We start from the raw sequence: 19497 nt of genomic DNA, 5'->3' as shown, positions 1-19497 counted from the left end.
CCAAGAGCGGCTTAGGTTACCAGTCAACTGACTTCGGCACCAGCAACTTACCGGGCTGCGGACATCAAGCATTGATCCTTTGACGCCCAAAAGGGGCTCAGATCCCACGCCAGCCATGGCGGTCGCGTGAAATCACCCTTCCAGCAATGGGGCACCCCCTCACTTGCGCCAGCCTCCCGTCGCCCGTCTTCACCACCCCCATCTTCAGCATGGCCGCGTCCCTCTCCGCAGCGTGCGTGCCGTCGACCTTCACCGGTCTCTCGTTTTTCGGCGCCAGCGTGCTCTCCCTCGAAGCCTCGCTGGTGGCCAACTACAGCGCGTCCGTTCCCGCGGAGCTCCGCTTCACGCAGCCCGCCATCGACGTGCACGGCGCCACGTTCTGCAACGTCACCGTGTCGTACACCCACCCGGGCCAGAACGACAATATCATCGTCGAGACCTGGCTGCCCGTCGAGAACCCTTCCTGGAACGGCCGGCTGCAGGCCGTCGGCGGCAGCGGCTGGGACGCCGGCCGCGTGCCCGTCTCGTACCAGGGCATGGCCGGCGCCATCGGCGACGGCTACGCGACCACGACGACCGACGCCGGGCTGGGCGCCAACCCGGACCCGTCGCGCGTCGCGCTGGCCAGCCCGGGCAACATCAACTGGTACACGCTGACCAACTTCGCGTCGGTCGCGCTTAACGACCAGGCGGTCATCGGCAAGGCGCTCGTCGCGCGCTTCTACGGCCGCCCGCCCTCCTTCTCCTACTGGAACGGCTGCTCGCAGGGCGGGCGGCAGGGCGTCATGCTCGCGCAGCGGTACCCGCGCGCGTACGACGGCATCGCCGCCGGCGCGCCCGTGCTGTGGACCTCGCGCGTCGGCTTGGCGCTGTTCTGGCCCCAGCAGGTCATGCACCTGCTCGGCGCGTACCCGCGCGGCTGCGAGGTCGACGCGCTGTCGGCGGCCGAGGGGAAGGCGCTCTGGCATGGGCTTGACCCGGGAGCGGATCTGGTCACGCAGGGGAGCGGTCCGTTCGTGATTCCCGGGGTTGCGGCGACCGACTGCAGCTCTGGTATTTGCGTGGGCGTTCCCAGCTCGCTGGCCCTGCTGTGGATGACGCAGTACCTGGCCAGGGGCGACCCGAGCTTCAACCCGTTGAATCTCACGCACGCCGAGTTCGATGATCTGCTGCATCTCGGCCGGCAGCTGTTCCGCTCGGCTGTGGATACCGACGACCCTGACCTGTCCCGATTTCGCGATGCCGGGGGGAAGATGGTGACGTTCCACGGACTTGTAAGTTGTCGTCCCTTGGTTGTCACATGAGATTGTCCTTGAAAGTTGAACGAGATGGCAGGCGGATGGTGAAGTCGCCTCCAAGTCGACGCGGCAGTACTACCAGGAGGTGGAAGCCCTGGTGCCAGATGTCCACAAGTTCTACCGGCACTTTGAGGTTCCAGGTCTTGGCCACTGCTCTGGGAAGTCGAGCGGACAGCCAGCCAGTCTGTTCGAACAGCTCCGCGCCTGGGTGGAGAGCGGCGTCGCACCCGAGCAGACGCCGGTCAACGTCACCGTCCTGGGCGGAGCTGTGCAGAGCCGCATTCTGTGCCCCTATCCACAAGTCGCGAAGTTCGATAACGCTCGGTGCCGAGACCGCGTCGACGTGAGCTGTTGGTCCTGTTCATCTGGTCCTTCGCGAGGATGGTCGGGACATTTCTGGGCTCGCCTGGCACGCAGCTACTTCGGCTAGTCGGTGGCACGGAGATACAGCTGATATTTCTGCGATGGTTTATCTCTCTTCTCATCCAACGCTCCGGTCGAGAGGCTCATGAGCGACAGTGTAACATAACGATCAGCCCTCATTCCACTCCATAAAAGGCACTAAGAAAGTAATCCAACTCACTCTTGTGGTTCGGCATGTCCCGTGCGATCCTTCGAGAGCGTCTCATGCATTTATCCCACCATACAGCCCAGCCCACTCCTGATCACAACGTCACACTTCTTCCGGCAGTCCGCAACATCAACGATAAGCCCGTGCGGAATCCTGGCCCTAAACGTTACCAGCTCATCCGCCGAGTTGGCCCTGCCATGCTGCAGACGCGGATGGTCGTGACGTCCAGGGCAAGGCCTTTCTTACAAACAAACGCGGGAAAGTCTGCGTTTGACCATAGGGAAACTGTGTCTTGTTGAAGTCGAAGGAGAAGTCTTCGTCCTTGGGCAGCAGAGTGTGGTATCTGTCGACGTCACTCATGTACCTGTCGTTAGACTTGGCGTAGTTCAATGATTTCCACATTGCCTGAGCTCCCAAGTGTCGGCCAGCTAGCGCTGTGGAGCAGGTGTGCTGAGAGCAGTAAACTAAGGTGATCTGGATTAGGGGAGCAACATGGCTGGCAATACAGTTGGCGAACGTCTGGAAAATGAGAGGGGGGGACCAAGAGATTTGAGGAGGGTGTAAGGGGGTTTGTCGGAGTCGGAATGGAGATCCGGTGGAGGACTGCGGGTCGTACGCTGATGTCGAAGTTTGATGTAGAGATATTATCCAATTGAGGAACATGTTGTCTACTTATTACGTTTCCAGCATTTCATCCAGTCTGGGTCAGCAGGTCGCCCAAACTCTCACTTGAAACGACGCCCTCTAATAGCGAGTGTGCTGTTCGGCGACGGCGTCGCCGCGCCAACGGGATGTGCCGGGGTCCTTCGTGCAGTGGCCTAAGTACGTATACATCGACGGCCATTTCAACGGCCGCGGCGTGCCCAAGGCCGACATCAAGGACTGGAAGCACGTCGACACCGACCCGCTCGAGTCGTCGTCGTTGCTGCCGCTGTCGCGGCCACGCCGTCGCCGCCATCGTTAGCCGCGGCGGTTACCGGCGGCGGCAGCGGCGCCACCACCATGGCCTTGTCGCAAGGCCAAGCCGACGCGTCCAGCGTGGCAGCAACAGCAGGCTCGTACGGATCGGCCCCGCCGCCCGTCGCCGCCGCCCGCGCCGATCCAGCGAGGGCTTGCTGGTGGTGGTGTCGCGGCCGCCGCCGCCGGTAACCGCTGCGGCTTTGGGACGAGCCGGCGGTGAAGAACTCGCCGTCCACAACACCATCAACAGCCCTACCCAAAACACCCATCATCATGGATGTGGAAGTTCCCGGAGGGCGATGGGGGCAGCGTGGCAGCAACAGCAGGCTCGTACGGATCCACGCGGGCGGCGGCGACGGGGGCCGCGCAAGGCCAAGGCCTTCTATCGCCGCCACTCCCGTCGCCGCTCCCCCCGTCGCTGCTGCACCCGTGGCCGCGCCTGTCCCACCAGTCGTTCCCGCCGCCCCCGTCGCCGCTCCTCCTTTGTCCGACTAGCTGTAGCACAGATCATCGTGACGTCCAATAGCCAGGGGAGGTTCTCCGAACTGCATGCTCAGGCCATTCGGTGAAGAAGGGCTTCGCTCCGAGGCTGAAACTTCTGTGTTCTCAGCTTTGCTGGCAAAGCCACCTGTGGAACAAATAGTAAGCCGGGTAAATATTAAGTTGCTTCCAAAACAACTAGCCTGATAATCCGTTGGTTGTCATCGCCCGGTCCTACACTATGGAAGTACTGCTGGACCAATTTACCTTGTCGATTTAACACATACTGGCTTTTGAAGAGCATCTCTGTCTCAGAAACTGCAGTCGGCTTGTTTCTGCCTCCTGCGGGCACCATCCGGGGGCTCACAATGGGCATGGCAACTGACTGAAGGTGTGGGCGGGGAGAGGGAAGTGCCAGTTGCCAAAGACCTGATCAGCAGTCCGCAGCATCGTGACCCTAACCCTAAGCCGTGTTATCTGTAATTTACGAGCTACGACCCCTCGCGGTGACGTAAGTACGTAAACTTACCCCAATGCAGTCACAATTACCGTGCCTGACGCTCTTTCCGGACTACGTCAGTGTGTGCATGTGTTTCGCCCACCATTGGCGAAGAGGCACGAGACTCTAAGACGCTCGCGTGCCGAGCAACCGAAGCCGCCGTAGGGTCGTCTGCCACAGTTGCCTCTTTAACTCGACTGGAGGCACTCTTCCCATCGTTAGATTCAGTCCCTTGTATTCCATTCTTTGTGTGTTGGATTTCTCGATATTCCCGTGCCATCATGACGCCGTGGATGCCGACGCCGGCTATCCCGACGGTTGCCGAAACGCTGAAGCATCCGGCCTTCCCAACCGCCATCTGGAACCTCGAGCCGGACCGCAAAGGCTTGGTTCCCGTAGCGGAGGGTCGCGGAGGGCCGTTCAACATTTCGTGGGAGATCCATGGCGCCGGCCCCATCAAACTGATTGTGAGTGATCCAGCATTTCCCCCCGACTCCAACTTCCGACCTTCTGAGCCAACCCAGCTCGCTCACAACTGCCATCTCAGTTCATCATGGGCCTCGGCGGGCTCAAGTCCGCCTGGCAGCGGCAGACGCTGCACTTCGGCCACGAGCGCCGCGAGCAGTACTCGGTGCTGCTGATCGACAACCGCGGCATGGGCGACAGCGACAAGCCGCTGATGCGCTACAGCACCAGCGAGATGGCGCGCGACATCGTCGAGGTGCTGGCACACCAGACCGTCGGCTGGCTGCCGCGGTCCTTCCCACTACTGGACCCCACCACCACCAGCGCGCCGCGCCCGCGCAGCCTGCACGTAGTCGGCATCTCGCTGGGCGGGATGATCGCGCAGGAGCTGGCGTGCCAGATCCCGTGGGCGCTGTCGAGCCTGTCGCTGGTGTGCACGGCGGCGGCGGTGGAGAACACGACGTCGTTCGCCGAGCACATGGCGCAGCGGGCGTCGCTGCTGATGCCCAAGACGGTGGACCGGTCCGTGGCCGACTCGGCGCGCCAGATCTTCGCGCACGCCTGGCTCGCCGCGCCCGACGACGTGCGCCTGCCCGAGCCCGGGCGCACGCCCCGCTGCGGACCCCCGCCGCCGCCTTCTTCGCCTTGGTTATCTTTCTTATCAAACAACAGGAATTCTTTTGGAGTGTTTGGTAGTGGTGGTGGTGGTGAGGGCGACGGCCAAGCGCGCTACCTCCGGTTTGAGACCAACGCGCAGCGCTTCGTCGCGCAGGAGATGCACAAGCGGCTGGACCCGGCGCGGTTCGGCCTGAAGGGGTTCCTGCTGCAGCTGATCGCGGCCGGGTGGCACCATAAGAGCGCGGCGCAGCTCAGGGAGATGGCGGACCGGGTGGGGAGAGAGCGGATTTTGGTCATGCACGGGACAGAGGACGGCATGATCAGCCTGCCGCACGGGCAGAAGCTGATAGAGTTCATCCAGCCGGGCAAGGGCATAATTGTGGAGGGTATGGGGCACGCACCGCTGGTGGAGAGGTGGGAGTGGTTTAATCGGACGATTGAGGAGCACTGTGCGCTCGGGGAGAGGTTGGATGGGAGGGCGTGATGTGAGCAGGTAGACGGTTAGAGAGGGGCCCGGGAGTTGGAGTTCGGAGAGGACTCATTCTTCATTCTAGAAGGCTGGGTGGAGGGGGTATCATTGGAAAAGGACAGAAACATCCGCACATGAGATGGGTCGGCGTAAGTGTAGCACCAGTAGCAGCCAACGGCGCCCTGTCTTCCGAGTCTGGTCTTCTTTCTGACGCCCTGCCGAACACCCTCGATCCCTCCGGCGCTGCCCCGCATCAGAGCATAACAAATCCGACCCCGCTAGAGACACCCTCTTCCAACTGGTTCCGCTTGTTGACGCCGCCGTGAATCGGGTTCGCCTTGTAGTTGAAGAGGTAGTAGTGCAGCTGACCGTCACCCGGTCCGAACTTCTGCTGCTCCAGGAACAGCGAGTTGTCCATCAACGAAAGCGCGTTGAAGACGTCGAAGTTCAACCGCTTAGCAAGGATAAGGGCATCGGCCATCAGGGCGTTCAGGCGCGTCTTCAACGCGGAGCGGTCCCCCGGAGCCGTGAAGGCCACTTCGGTCGCGTAATAAAACAGGTAGGCGGCGCGGATAGATGAGTACTTCGGCGACTGGATGACCGACGATTCCAGGCAATAGAAGGAGAAGAAGTCCGTGATCTTGCCGTTGGCATCCTGCAAAACAGGTGTGAGCCCGTTGACTGTCAAAGGGTGTCAGAAAACTCGATCCTTGCTTACCTCAACAACGTATGACCAGATGACCTGCTCCCCGGGGCCATCCCGCTTGTGAAGCAACCAGTGCTCGACCTCCGACCTGTCCCACTCCGGGGTGAGATCAAACCGCTTCAGGTATCGCTCGAGCAGATCTTGGACGGCCGCCAGGTCCTTGGCCTCCATCTCCCGCAGCCCGCGTGTCGACGTGTTCTCGGGCACGACGTATTTCCGAGCCTGGTATGCGGGTTTGCTGTTCGGCGGGCACGGACTAAAGCCCACCTCGTACAGCTTCATCCAGTTCAAGGCGCGATGATAGTATCGGCAGGTGCTCACCGGCCGAGGAAGCACGATACCGCCGGTATAGATTGCTTGCCAGATCCCTTCGAGGTTGACCCGCCTTGTGATCTCCTTGATGAGCACAGGTGCAAGTCTCTTGCCCCGCAGCTTCTTGTGTACGCAGAGGAAGTTGACCTCGGCGCCCCGGATGACGTTGTTGCGCACGCGAATCTGGGTGGGAATAGCCGAGATGAAGGCACACAGGGTGTTACCGCTGCGTATGCCGACATGCCATTCTTTCTTCCAGCCCGGCGATAGAAGCGACCTGGAGGCGACGTTAGCCCAGCTATCTCCCGTCGTAGCCTAGCTGCGCATCAACCTACCAGCGCAACAACGAATTCGAGTATTTGAACCTAAACATGGCTTCGTCGTCCTCCACATAGTGACCGTACAGTAGCTTCTCGACTTCTTCCAGCTCCGCGTCGTTCGTGAGATCCATAGTCACCCAACGGAATGGCTCCAGGGCGAGAGGTATCGGTTCTGTGGGGATATCCTTGACGTCCTGTATCTTTAGAGGCCCCTCTTCGACGAGTTTCGCGTCGTCCTCCCCAAATTGCGGGACCGGCTGGGTGCTCCAGAACTTGTAGGACGCCATGTCCTTGCGATTCTTGCCGCTGCTCGCCAGACCCGTCATGATATCCTGCAGCTTGAGCTTCTTGAAGGCTTCGACAGCGGCAGCGGTGACGTCCGAGGAACCCTCGCCGCCGCCAATGAGCTCGTTCGCCAGGGCCGGGTTTAGGGCGATGAACTCGCTGATCTGCTGGGGTGTCAAGCCTTCGATCGCCTTCTTGGGATCCGCTGCTGCGGCCGCCTGCTGCGCCGAGGTCAGGCCCAGCGTTTCAGTTAGGGCCTGCTTGACTTTCTTCTTCTTGCTCTTCTTTTTCTTCTTTTTCCCCGCTCCATCGCCAGATGTCGTTGGGACTGGGGCATCCTCGGCTTCAGAACCCGACTCCCCTTCCGACTCGGCGGCGGCGGCAGCGGCGAGCTTGTTCTTCACATTTGCGAGGGTCTCCGCAGCTTCTTCGGCGCCGCGCTCCTTGGTCGGATCGACCTGTTTCGACTCCTCAGCCATGATGCACAGATGGATGCCCCGTTGGTCAAGAACAGTGTGAATTGGTAATCTGCGGCAGGCGCAATTCGGGGCCACGAGGGTGGGCAGTTCATTCACATTTCAACTCCGAAGTTGCTCCTTCATGCCGAGAGTGGGGCTGCTGCCGCGGGGTACACAAGAAGCCCCCAAAGGTCAGAGAGGCTTATCGATAAGCTCTCCGAAGTACATACCGTACTCGGTACCTTAGACGCGAAACTTTCCACTGTTTCCACCTTCAGCCAACTGTGATAACCACCAGACAACAACCAACCTCTTGGCCAATCATTTCTCCTCACATAATCTCTCGGCGTCACCAGCTTGATGATGAACGCGCTGACCTCTTATAAAGCCCAATGGCTGGCATGCTCCGCAAGAAGACATTGGGGAAAGGAATATGCACGGGCCATGTGTCCAATATACGTGGGTAGCGCTAAGCCCTGATTGGTGACGCTATGGGCGCTCCGCCACTGTTGCCTGAGAGCCCCTGCCCCTGGAGGGATGGGTCGCGAAGGTGGGCGACTGCTGTTGGGCGTGTGTTCGTCCCATGAGCATCTCTCTCTTTTGTCTTTTTCGTCTCTTCTTCCCAGGTCCGTCTCGGTGGTGTCCTGATTTCATTCATTTCCGGTCCCTAAATCCCATACACTCCCCACAATCGCTTGCTTCAACTAACTTTCATCATCATGGGGAAACCGACTGCTTCCCCAATTCCCGGCATTGCCGGAAGCAGCTCCAGCGACGCCGATGCCGTGTCGCTCCATACCCAGCCCGGCGACCGGGCATTTGACGATGATGTGCCGGAGCTGCAACCCGACGACCTCCCTCCTCTCTATACAGATATTGAGCCAAACGCCGCCGCCAATGCGCCGCTGCTTCCCAACATCCACCAACCAGACTATGTCACGGACGCCCTGCGTGACGGCCAAGGGCTGCATGAAATCGATGCCGGCTCAACTGTTGAATTCTTCATGCACCCGCGCCTGGATAACGAGCCGGGCGTACTTGAAAAGCAGATCAGACTCTCCGCGGAGAAGCCGCCGCGGTCGTTTGTCCGCATCCGTGGGACCCACACTCAGATGGTCGAGGAGAAAGGCAAGCGGGAGAAGAAGACGGTCACGGACTTCGACGTGTCGGTCGAGCTGACACCCTATCTCTTTTCCGACGCCACGAGGGGCGTGTCGTGGAAGGAACTGCGCACCGTTGAGAACCAGGAGAAGGCGCGGCGCGGGACCATCCTGCGGAAACGGGCGCCTGGCGTGAAGCGCGACATCGAGATCACCGAGCCGAAGCCGACGCTGGCGGAGTGGTGCCATCGGTACTGCGCCAGCCATGCCGGGGTCAAGAGCTTCGTGCTGCAGCGGCGGGTGGTCGGCTTCGACCACAAGAGGATGAAGGACCAGCTCGAGGCCCTTGTGCGCGGGACCAATTACCGAGGCAATGTCGACATCACGTTCCCGGTCAAGGACAACATTGTCATCGTGTACAACGAGTGCAGGGTCAATAGGTGGAGACTCACACCGTGGATCGTGTGGTTGTGCTACCTCACTTTCCTCTGGCTGTTCACCTGGCCGTTCCTCTTCTTCCGGACCAAGAAGTTCGAGGTCGCTATGGCAGACTGGCCCTTCTCCGTGACCGAAGAAAACGGCAACAAACGCTATGTCAGCATGTCGGAAGCCCACATCTACAACCTGTGGGGCCGGGCCATAAGTCGCGCAGTTCTGGACAAGCGCCAGGGGACGCTAGACCAGGCGGATCTGATTGCGTCCCAGACGGACCCCTCGGAGCCTTTCGGCAACATCCTGGAAGGCGCGCCAAGGTTCCTTCGAGAGGGTATCAATGCCATAACCGCGGTGAATCGCCAACTCGGCTGGGGTGGGGATTCGTTTTAGAGCGCATTTGGATGTTGGATTTGGGTGCGTCTTGGATCTTACCGGGTGGCTTGTCCGCGTCGTCTCGTGTGCCGGCGTTCTTCTGGGTTTTGCCATAGTTGGTTCTTTGCACCCTGATCCGGACTGCATGCCGTGTCGTATATAGCACTTTGTACCTGCGCTCTTTGAACATCTTCCACCGTGTTCTACGACGCGGCCTTGACTGTGGTCCGTCCCGAAAGCCACGCGCCCTTGTTCTGCGGTCCGGCGCATCAAACTGCAGTCTCGTCGCCGAGATCGAACGACCTCATGACGGCAAGCAGTACGGGAGCAGAGGTCAGAACTGAGTTATGTCCTGGGATCGTCAGGCTTTCGCTCCTCGAACAGGTTCCCAAGCTGAGGGCTGAGGGCTGAACGACACCTACCTCCATGCGGAACCAGCTCCTGACGGATCATCACATCCCCCTCCCGCCACGTCGTCACAAACGAATCCTTCCCCCTTGACACTGTCCTTCTCTTCTTCTCCATCTCGAAGCTTTCAGCCTCCGTATCTCCCACCAACCCCTCCACGGCCGCCCTGAACAACTTATCATCCTCATGACACGGAACATCCCAATCATTCCTCGCATGCACCAAGCTCAACCTCAACCTGCCGCCCCTCGCTTTCACCCCCTTCACAATCTCCCGCCACCTGCCCGCGCTATCCCACTTATCCACCACCCTCTCCATCAGGACGCGTTCCAACCAAGGCCACCACCTCGCGGGCCACAGCACCGGCAGCCAGCCGGCGATCGCGTACCCGCTGAGCATCTCGGGCAGCGAGCTGAACCCGGCGACCAGCACGACCCCGGCAAAATCCACCGGCCCGTCGCCGTCGCCGTCGCCGTCGCCGTCGCCGCCCCGCAGCGAGAGCAGCTCGCTCGCGGCCGCGACCACCGCCGTGCCGAGGCTGTGCCCGACCAGCACGATGCGCTCGGGCGGCACGCCGGCCACGCGCGTCGCCCAGGCGACGGCCGCGTGCGCGTCTAGCGCGAGCCCGCGCTCCGTCGGGCGGCCCGTGCTGAGGCCGAAGCCGCGGTAGTCGATGGCGAGCAGGTGGTAGGGCGAGTGCAGAGCCGTCAGGGAATGGTAGTGTGCTGGGCGCTGGCCCTGGGTGAGCTGTGCGGCGTTGCCGTGGACTGGTGGTTGGCGCGTTGGTTGGTGAGTGAGTTAGTGGGAAGGAGAAGAAGGGGGGAAGGGGAGGGGGGCGGGGACTACGGACAGGAGATGATCAGCTTAGCGGTGGGGTCGTCACGGAGGAGGCGGAAGTTTTCGGTGGCGGTGATATCGGGGCAGAAGCCGGTAGGCTGGGAGACGAGCTTGGACTCGTGTTGGGCGTAGAGCGTCATGGGGAGGATGTGCCAGGCGTAGAGGGTCAGGTTGTCGGCGGTGGTGATGTGGAAAGGGGTTACTTGGTTCTCTTGGGACGATGGTTCCCATCAGCTCCTCAAGTATTCACACAAGCAATACGCAGCAGCTGGTGGACTGACTGGCAAAGCCCCATTGCTCTGGCTCGTTGATGTCCCCCCACCAAAGCGTGTGGATTTTATGTGCATACAAAAAGCTGACCAGGATCGCCCGCATTAGCATTTTTTTGTTGAATTATTGAGTCTCATGATGGTTGGAACTGAGGCAACTGGATGCAAATTAACACGTCCAGGTAGACTTACTGGCGTTGGAAGTATGGGATCGCGCTCAGGCCGAGGAAGAGCACGTAGAGTCCAAGGGGAGCCGCCACGACGAGACTCGCGGCGAGCACAGACACTCTGTTAATCATGGTGGACGGTTGCTGGTGGCGAGCTTGGGACTTCGACATGCTGAACGCTACGCCGAGGCCTGTTTCGCCCGCTTTACCACGGAGCAAGCACGATGCTCGTGATCCATTGAGCAAGTTGACATGGGAAGGGTGGTATTGCATGTGCAGGTCAGCTATTAAACGTCTTAACACATCTTGATCCTTTAGTGGCTAACCTTGGGGAGAGATTCACAGAAATGAACCAGGCTGTGTTAGACGCCCTAACTCTTATCGCGTTAGTTACCGCGTATCGGTCGGTGATATTCACGCTGCTTACCACAGTGCTCCAGAGTCCGTGCGCAGGTTGCCCATGTCCAGCCCAGTGCAGCGGAGCAGGGGTCCTTGTTAGCGAGTCGGAAGCCGGTAACACCTCGACGACCAGGGCCCCCTTCAGTGCATCCATCCATTTTCTTTTGGAGTTCCGTCTCGCCCATTCCAGCCACAAGCTTGCACTTGCAACCTCAGATCCCCGACGGTCGAGTCGGCGTCCAATGCCAGTCGCACGCCAATCGCTCGCCTTCATGTATGCATGAGCTCTTTCGGTTTTGGCCGGCTGCGCTATCCGTCATTGTGCTGCCTGTAAACGCACACGTTTCGACGCAGGCTCCGACGCTGATGAATATATGACGGGCGACTTGCCGGTGCTGCTGCGATGGAGAAGAAGAGGAAGCTGCCGGCACGCGCCGCGGCTCGGGCTGAGCAGGCAGCGAAGAGGAGGACCATGACCCCCCCGCAAAGATCGGTCACCCCGGCTCCTCCTGCTACTGCTGCCGCTCCCGAGCCGGACCCTGCCCCGGCCGGAGATGCGCCTTCTCCGCTGCCCCAGTCGATCGCTGCCGGCAAACCGCTACCCACGGTCGATTCACCCCAGCCCGACGACCTTTCGAGCACAGACTATCAGAGCGTAACTGAGAGGTGCGTCTTCCTTTCGCACACGCAGTATTCGGCTGCGAGGGCAGTGCCGAGAAGCTGACAGTAAACCCAGTGGAGTTCTCGCCGAGTCTCTGTCGCGATCGCGCCACAAGTGGACGATGGAGGGTATTTTCGAGAAGTACTGGTCGAAGCCGACCAAGCGCAAGGGCGTCGTGATTGAGGAGCCGAACAACCCGCCCAAGGAAAGCATGACCAAGCTCGGCCAAGTCACCATTACGGTCGAGCCACACGTCTTCGAAGCCACAATGTACGCCGTCAAGGACCCCAAACCACCTCCTCCACCTGCGCCGCCAACCGAACGTCCTGTTTTACAATATGGGCCGCCCAACGGAGTTATGCCTCCTCCGCCCACACCGACCACAAACGCAGCGGTGCCCACGGCCTCCGCCACGGCCACGGCCACGCCGACTCCGACACCACCCCCAACTCAAGCACAAGCGCAGGCTCCCGTGCCGCCTGACGCTAAGCCGCCGATAAACACGCAGGTGCAAACCCCTACTCAGACGCCGACACTGTCCGCGGCGCAACCCGCGGTCGGGCAACCTACGCCCGAAATACCGAGGCCGGCACCAGCGATGCCTGTTGTTGGGCCGAGACCCGTTGCTTCGCCTCGGGGAATGGAGTCGGTCCTCTCGCCCAGCACTGTCGCACCAATTGTTCCACAGAAGTCGCCCACGACGCAACCACAACCGCCACGGCCGACTCCGCCGCTTAGCTCCTCCGTCCCGTCGGGCCCAATTGCGACAGCCGACCTCCCTAAGCCGGTAAACACCGCAGTGGAGCACCCGGTACCTAACGGCGCTACTCCAGCAGGCTCACCAGCGAAGCCTGCGCCTGGCACGGATCCGATTATCCTCACGCTTGCAGCGAAGGCCGGAACAGATCCCCAGCTCCGCGACCTCATGAAACGCGTCGCACAGGGAGCTGCGGCGAAGCATGAGCTCGAGCGGTTTCAGGCCATCATCGATGCCATCACGGCCGAGAGCGAACGGAACGGGGGCACAGCGGGTCCGTCGGCCGACAGACTGCTGGTCGATGGGAGGACGGTCCGGTATTTTGCCGACGAAGTGCGAGCGATCCTGGACATCGTACTGCGCTCGAACCCCAAGCAGACCTCTGCCGACCTGCGTCCGCCGGCAGGGAGTGATCCGCTGGTGGTGATGTTGGTCAAGGCGGCGCTGGACGATTTCCGCACGCGTGACATGGTCCGGCGCATCGCCGAGAACAAGCCGCATTTCTCGGACGCGACAGATCTGAAGGTCATCCTAGACAGCCTACGCGCCAAACTTCTGAAAGACAACCCGCAGCAGCAATCGCAGCAGCCGCAGTCGCAGCAGCAGCATCATGGCCAACCGCCCTCTTCCGCCCTGCCTGGCTCTAGCAAGGCTAATGGCACCTCGAATACCCAACCAACACCCTCAACCGCCGCCCCGCAACCCCCACCGCCCCAGCAAGCCCTGCGCTCCAAAGGGCCACCACCACCGCCCGCGAAACCCGACATCTCGGCCATCGTCTTCGAATTTGCCGGCGGCACGGGCGACCGCTACCTCTTCCCCAAGTTCTCCCTGCTCGAGTACGTGCCGGTGCCCACGGGCCAGCAGGTCATCGCCTCGTTCCTGCTCGTGCTCAAGGGCAGCCGGGCCGAGTACCCGGTGGCCGACCCGAAATCGGACTACTACGAGCCGCTGACCATCCGGCTGTTCACGCACACGGGCCGCCACCTCGAGCACCTCGCCCGCGTGGTCGCGCCGCCGGACGAGGTGCGCCGCTACATGGCGGACGTCATGGCGCGCATGACCCGGGCGGAGTACGTGCTTCTGGCGATGAGGCTGCCTAGAGGCGGGGCGGCGGAGGACGAGGGGAAGGAGAAGAACCTGAAGGAGGGCAAGGGTGGTGACGCTCGTGGGAGCACGGGGCTGGTGGCGGGTGAGAAGGACAAGGACGGCGAGAGGGAAGCTGCTGGGGCGGATGCGAAGGCGGCTGCTCAGCCGCAGGCTGTGCTGTGGAATACCAAGCCCGCGAAGGCTGGTGGCGGGAGGAGGGACTCGTCGGGCAGGGGGAAGGGGTATGGGAAGGCGGTGGATGCGGATGATGAGCAGTATCAGAGTTTTATTGCATCGGTCAGCCGCAAGGATGGTTGAGAGGCGAAGGGGGGCGGGGGGGAGGGGTTATGGTGTTGCGTACGTGTCTCGCCCCCCCTTCGACTTGCGTCGTGTTTGAAGCTGGCTTGTTTCGAGATGGGGATATACAGGGGTTGGGGAAAATGGTGTTGGGAGGACGGGGTGTTATTCTGGCGAATGTTACTGTACAGCCCCGGCGCGGGTTCTGTTCTTGTGGGTTTGGCTTCTATGGGTGGAAGAAGGATGTTCGACCGAATATGGGTCGGCTGTGGGATCATGGACGGAGTTACAGGGACTGCAATTTCTGATGGTTCAGTTTGCGGCGGGGGCTTCCCAGCCGTCTTGGCTCTTATTGATCTTTCTCTTCTCAAGTATCGGCGTGATACTGGTCGGTCTTGCCAACTCAACTTGAAGAAATAGCCGAGTCTCAACGGGCGAGTTCTCCCAGTTCCGTCCACGGGGTTCGACGGTTGACAGAGTGTCTTGGGAGGTGGAAAGTTGCGTTCTTCAGGAAGATCGTTCCCAAATGGCCCTCACATGGCCCGGATTACTTTATTACTATATCTAGGGACATCCATTACCCATAGCTCAAACGTTCTCCAAGCCTGTTTGCTTCCACCCAGGACCTACCTTCTCCACCCTTTTTCTAAGCCTCGCTGGCCGAGACGCAGGGAACGCCGATGCCCCCCTGGATGCCGTCGCACACGATCTCGGGCGGGCTGCCCGCGGGGCTCGTGATGTTGATGTCCTGCAGGTAGATGCCGGTGCAGGTGGCGCCGGGGCTGCAGGTCAGGTCGGCGACGACGCGGCCGTTCTTGCCGCTGCTGGTGCCGTGCACGTTGATGAAGCGCACGTCGGTGATGTTGACGCGGCTCGGGTGCGCCGCGCACTCCGTCTGGTTGACGTTGAAGTAGCACTGGTCCAGCACGATCGGGTTGTCCGTGTTCTCCACGTGGATGTCCCGGTACGTGATGTTGGAGATGTACCCGTACCCGACGTCGGCGCCCGCCCACGCCTTCAGCCGTGCCCCGTTCTGCCCGTTCAGCAGCGTGATGTTCTGCAGCAGCGCGTTCGAGATGATGTCCTTGACCCCCGCGTACTGCCCGATGCTGCCCATGCTGACGCCGTGCGTGCCGTTGCACCACAGGTTCTGCACCAGGATGTTGGTCGTGTTGGGCTTCGGCGAGAAGCAGTCGTCGCCCACATTGACGCGCGTGTTGGTCACGGTGAGGCCGTCGACGTTGAACGAGTCGAAGCCGTCCGTGTTTTTGGGGAGGGACTGGATTTGTGTGTTTGCGCGTGTGAGTAGGAACGTTACGAGGAGAGGCGAGGAAAGGGAAAGCAACGGGTTTGCTTACGGATGCGTTGGTCGAGACGGCCGAGATGTACACGTCGTCAAAGATGACGTTCTTGGATCGCACGAAGAAGTTGTTCCAGCAGGGCGAGTCCTTCATGTGGATCCCCCTGACCTCGACGTTGGTGGCATTGTCGGTGAGGAACAAGATCGGGCGGTAGTACGCGTTGTTGGGGTCGAGGATCTCGTGCCCCGCGAAGCCGTCCCACCACGCCTGACCATTGCCATTTATTGTGCCAGAGCCGTAGATCTTGATGTCCCTGCCGCAGTGTCAGCGTGCTCACATGGCATGAACCGCTGAGCTGGGTGGTGACCCCACCTTCCGCCCCAAACCCAGAACGTGATGCTGTTCTGGAACGAGTAGAAGAAGTTGTTGGCCTGCCAGTACGTGATGTTGTCGGTGAACTGCAAATCGTCAGCCGGGCCCTCTGTCGGTTCAGCGGTTCGGAAAAGTTCACACCACCGCTTCCCCTTACCTTCAACTCGCCATCGATCTTGACGTACACGTCCTTCAGGAAGCTCAGATCCAGCTTCTTGCCAATGACATAGGTCTTGTCCTTCTCCAGGTGCAGCAGGCCGCCGTTGTTTGCTCGCTTGATGCCCGACAGGAACTCGTCGCTGATGTCGTCCCGGTCGTTCTTTGACGCGCGGATCGTGATCCGCTTGCGGTCCTTTTCAACAGCGTTACCCCAATTATCCTTCTGCTTGTGAGGGTTGCAGTTCGACGCCGCTGAGCGAGGCAGGGTGATCGAAGCATCCGCGCGGACGTGGGCCTCGTGCTCAACGGCAATGGCTGACGCCGCGGCCAGGGAGGCAGCAACGGAGAGGAGCAGCGCAACGGACTTCATGATGGCGAGGCCAGGGTCTTGAGGAGAGGTTTGACGATACCTGACCGTTTCATCGTCATGGACTGCGCTGGGCGCCGGGGATGTTTAATAACTTCTTGACTGGTTCCCTTGTCGATACCACCTAGCAACCAAACAACGGAACCGCTCGTAACGCAACCGTGCTGCGGGGAACGCCAAGAGCCATGTTCAGAATTTCTCCGCCCGGAAGAGGGCTGAACTGAGCGTTCTTCCGTTGACTTTTGGTAATCTCCACAGGCGAGATGCGGAGAACCCGGGTAGCCGGCGAGCTTGGCCTCACTGGTTCCGGGGTCAAAATCCGGGGAAGCATGGGGAAGGTCTGGGGGGTTGCTGTTGTTGGTCTTGACGAGCATTGTCGTTCGTGGACCGGGAAAGCCGCATCATGGTGATTTATCCGCGAATAGCATCGGCCTGATCACACCCCTCCTGCAGATCCTCGGCAAGCCTCGACGTCCACTCTTCCTGACCCACCGCACGTTGGACGAGGATAAGAACTTGCTTGGTCTTGCCATTCCTCTTCTCTGGTGTACCATGTGTTTTGGCTTGGGCATGGAGCGTTTTTGGGCGGGAGAACTGGAAGTCATCCATATGACCTCGTTGAACTCACTCCCAACATGCAGTGCTTCACGCCCTGGCTAGCCACCGAAAGGCTGAACTTCTAAATGCTTTATTTAGAGCAGTGCAGAATTTAATCAAGCGAATTCTGAATTCCTTGGAGGTTTGCGATCAGTGATGCCGTTGGCAGTTTGCTAAACTTGGACTACCCGCTCCTTGTCGAAATTCGATGACCCTGCCCCGACCAAGGCGAGAAAAAGGTGATGGGAGGTAATGATCTCGCGTATCGATTAATAGCTCTTTTACCCTGCATACTTAGATCTTGAAGCGCTGGACGCTGCCTCGCAGTGTATGCCGGCTTTGGTGAATCATCAAAGAGCTCTTGAGCACGCAGCGATTGCGGATTGCCTCCGGACATGAATCCAATGCTTACGAACGTGCCGAGGGAGGTACAGTACATGTCCTAGCTCTCTAGAAGGATGGTCAGGAATTAGGTACCTAGCAGCCTACTCACCTAAGGAGGTGCATTCCACTCCTGCTTGGCTCCAGTCTTCCAGGGCATCGTGTCGCTCTGCAAATACATACTCTCAGTCCGAACACCCCAGCATTATGGAGAAGATGAGGGAGCGTGCTATTACAATTCAAGGCGCATTATTTCTTTTTAGCAACAAAGCTGTGCACGTTTCCAGCTACAAGAATCTTTACCTGAGCATTATTATGCTGGAACTGGTCCATCAGTCGCACTTTGGGATGATAAGACTGTCGGTGTTGCCTGTTCACCTACTGAGCGAATAAGAGGGCTGTTCACCGGCTGCCCCCAGAGAAATCTGTCCCTGAACCCAGCAGAAACGATTTCAGGCTTGGGTTATTTTGTTTGCTCTGACCCTTGCCGATTAAGTCATTCCGGTTTCCAGCTTTACGATCCGCAGTCCACAACGCGGAGACTTCTTTCCTCACGCACCATATCAGTCAGACACCTCGCTTCATCACTACCATTTGCGACTCCCGATCCTGAATTGCCGACCGACCTTGCTCGCACCATCTCTTATGCTCTCGATATGGACGCGCCTGATCTAACTCACGGCCGAGGCCATAGTCATGGCGTGACCTTCGCCAGCCTTCCCGAGGTTGTGCTGAGGAACATCTTCAATCACTGCCCGGATCTCGACACCTTCTTGTCGCTGATTGCGACATGCCGCGCTTCGTTTTGGGCCTTTAAAAACGCTCAACGGTGGCTGACGAAGGGCCTCGTCCATCGCGAGATCGGAGACGTGTTCCTGCCCGACGCAATATTGCTTTCTCAAGCCAAGGACATACATCGTGCTCAGACACTCACCCCTAGGGGCCGGGCCGACCTTGTTTCCGAGCTGCTGAGGCACCGGAAGGATCCAGCACTGGTGTCGACCCATATATGGACTCTGCGTCTGGGTGTTGCAGCCATCCGCCGTCATTCAAACATCAGCCAACTCGCCGACCAGCTCGCCGAGCTTACGGGACGCCCACGAGACATGGAGACTGACTGCATGGTGAAGCGCGCCATATACTTCGTTGAGCTGCACCTTCTCGACATGTCCCACTCGCAGATTACGGCAGCAGTGACGAAGGCAGCCAAGAGGAGATTAGATGAGGAGGCAGGGCTCGCTCCCCCGAGCCACGCACATCCTTAGGAGAGCGAGCAGCTCGCATGTATCCAGGAGTCCTTTTTTTCGGCTCATTGCGCCTGGTAAGTGCCAGACGCTGCCCCGCGAGTGATGTTCCAGGCAGAGCCCAGCTAACATCGGCTGCCAACGTTCAGCGACGTTGTTCTCCACGGCATCGTCTGGGGAATATTGGATGAGGGAGCGCGGGTGCGTGTTCTGGGATGCCAAGAGGCAAAGATGCCGCTGGCATATTGGAGACACTCTGGCTTGTGACCGTCGGTCGGAGAATTGAAGATGAGATTATCTCGGCGCCTGCACCCATTGAGCTTGGAAAAGAGTGTCAGGCATTGGCGGGTCTGGCCATGGCCGGGCATTAATGGGTGCTGGTCTGCATTCCAGGCAGCAGCCTCTGGAGTCTGGTCGCCCTCTCAGAGGAGGAATCAAGGTCGCGAGATAGCCATCAACGAGTAAATTCATTTTACTATTTCGGCATGCATCATGCTTGCGGTGCTGGACCGGCGCACCTCTCAAGTCAGCCAAGCAGGCAGACGTCAGCATCTGCGATGGCAATGCTGCACATGCGGAGTGTGTGGGGCGGGCGGGATGTGCGGATAAGGTAACGTACCGTGTATTCCGTACATGTGCGCTCCGTACAGTACCGAGCATGTGGGGCGCTTGGGCTGCCAGAGAAAAAGCTCTTGCGTGGCCCGTGCCCATGGCTCCCACTGCAGCTCTGAGGCTGCGCTATTCCCGATTGGTCTATTCATGTAGTGAGATCCAACCTTATTCTTCGAAGCTAACAATAGGAAGTGAGTTCGCCTCGCTGGCCGCTGTGCTTCAACTTCTCAAC

The 19497-nt window shown here is 59.8% G+C and overlaps 7 protein-coding genes across 7 annotated transcripts; 4 read left to right on the top strand and 3 right to left on the bottom strand.

Annotated features, from left to right (window-relative positions):
- The first annotated feature begins 128 nt into the window (after positions 1 to 128).
- On the top strand, positions 129 to 1896 carry THITE_2117584 (uncharacterized protein). The gene is made up of 2 exons (XM_003654454.1): positions 129 to 1274; positions 1336 to 1896. Exons 1-2 carry the CDS (start codon positions 147 to 149, stop codon positions 1726 to 1728), a joined length of 1521 nt encoding a protein of 506 aa, XP_003654502.1. The 5' UTR covers positions 129 to 146; the 3' UTR covers positions 1729 to 1896.
- A 1934-nt stretch (positions 1897 to 3830) lies between these two features.
- Positions 3831 to 5494, top strand: THITE_2117583 (uncharacterized protein). The gene is made up of 2 exons (XM_003654453.1): positions 3831 to 4275; positions 4356 to 5494. Exons 1-2 carry the CDS (start codon positions 4090 to 4092, stop codon positions 5373 to 5375), a joined length of 1206 nt encoding a protein of 401 aa, XP_003654501.1. The 5' UTR covers positions 3831 to 4089; the 3' UTR covers positions 5376 to 5494.
- On the bottom strand, positions 5495 to 7650 carry THITE_2117581 (uncharacterized protein). Its single transcript, XM_003654452.1, has 3 exons — positions 6714 to 7650; positions 6079 to 6655; positions 5495 to 6015 (listed from the first exon to the last, which is right to left on the bottom strand). The coding sequence occupies exons 1-3, from the start codon at positions 7460 to 7462 to the stop codon at positions 5614 to 5616; spliced, it is 1728 nt and encodes a 575-aa protein (XP_003654500.1). The 5' UTR covers positions 7463 to 7650; the 3' UTR covers positions 5495 to 5613.
- A 412-nt stretch (positions 7651 to 8062) lies between these two features.
- Positions 8063 to 9567, top strand: THITE_2170697 (uncharacterized protein). Its single transcript, XM_003654451.1, has one exon. It carries the CDS (start codon positions 8161 to 8163, stop codon positions 9364 to 9366), a length of 1206 nt encoding a protein of 401 aa, XP_003654499.1. The 5' UTR covers positions 8063 to 8160; the 3' UTR covers positions 9367 to 9567.
- Positions 9568 to 9693: 126 nt separating this feature from the next.
- THITE_52670 (uncharacterized protein) lies at positions 9694 to 11161 on the bottom strand (the record flags this gene model as incomplete). The annotated part of the gene is made up of 4 exons (XM_003654450.1): positions 9694 to 10523; positions 10607 to 10804; positions 10875 to 10948; positions 11055 to 11161. 4 exons carry the CDS (start codon positions 11159 to 11161, stop codon positions 9694 to 9696), a joined length of 1209 nt encoding a protein of 402 aa, XP_003654498.1.
- A 440-nt stretch (positions 11162 to 11601) lies between these two features.
- THITE_2117577 (uncharacterized protein) lies at positions 11602 to 14556 on the top strand. The gene is made up of 2 exons (XM_003654449.1): positions 11602 to 12094; positions 12165 to 14556. The coding sequence occupies exons 1-2, from the start codon at positions 11832 to 11834 to the stop codon at positions 14251 to 14253; spliced, it is 2352 nt and encodes a 783-aa protein (XP_003654497.1). The 5' UTR covers positions 11602 to 11831; the 3' UTR covers positions 14254 to 14556.
- A 322-nt stretch (positions 14557 to 14878) lies between these two features.
- THITE_165277 (glycoside hydrolase family 28 protein) lies at positions 14879 to 16470 on the bottom strand (the record flags this gene model as incomplete). The annotated part of the gene is made up of 4 exons (XM_003654448.1): positions 16063 to 16470; positions 15906 to 15991; positions 15591 to 15846; positions 14879 to 15511 (listed from the first exon to the last, which is right to left on the bottom strand). The coding sequence occupies exons 1-4, from the start codon at positions 16432 to 16434 to the stop codon at positions 14879 to 14881; spliced, it is 1347 nt and encodes a 448-aa protein (XP_003654496.1). The 5' UTR covers positions 16435 to 16470.
- Between the last annotated feature and the right edge of the window lie 3027 nt (positions 16471 to 19497).

This window comes from Thermothielavioides terrestris, chromosome 3 (genome assembly GCF_000226115.1).
Source record: "Thermothielavioides terrestris NRRL 8126 chromosome 3, complete sequence".
In the NCBI taxonomy this organism is placed as follows: Eukaryota; Fungi; Ascomycota; class Sordariomycetes; order Sordariales; family Chaetomiaceae; genus Thermothielavioides; species Thermothielavioides terrestris.
The sequence above is the reverse complement of the archived record's forward strand: the minus strand, read 5'-3'. Positions and strand labels throughout refer to the sequence as shown.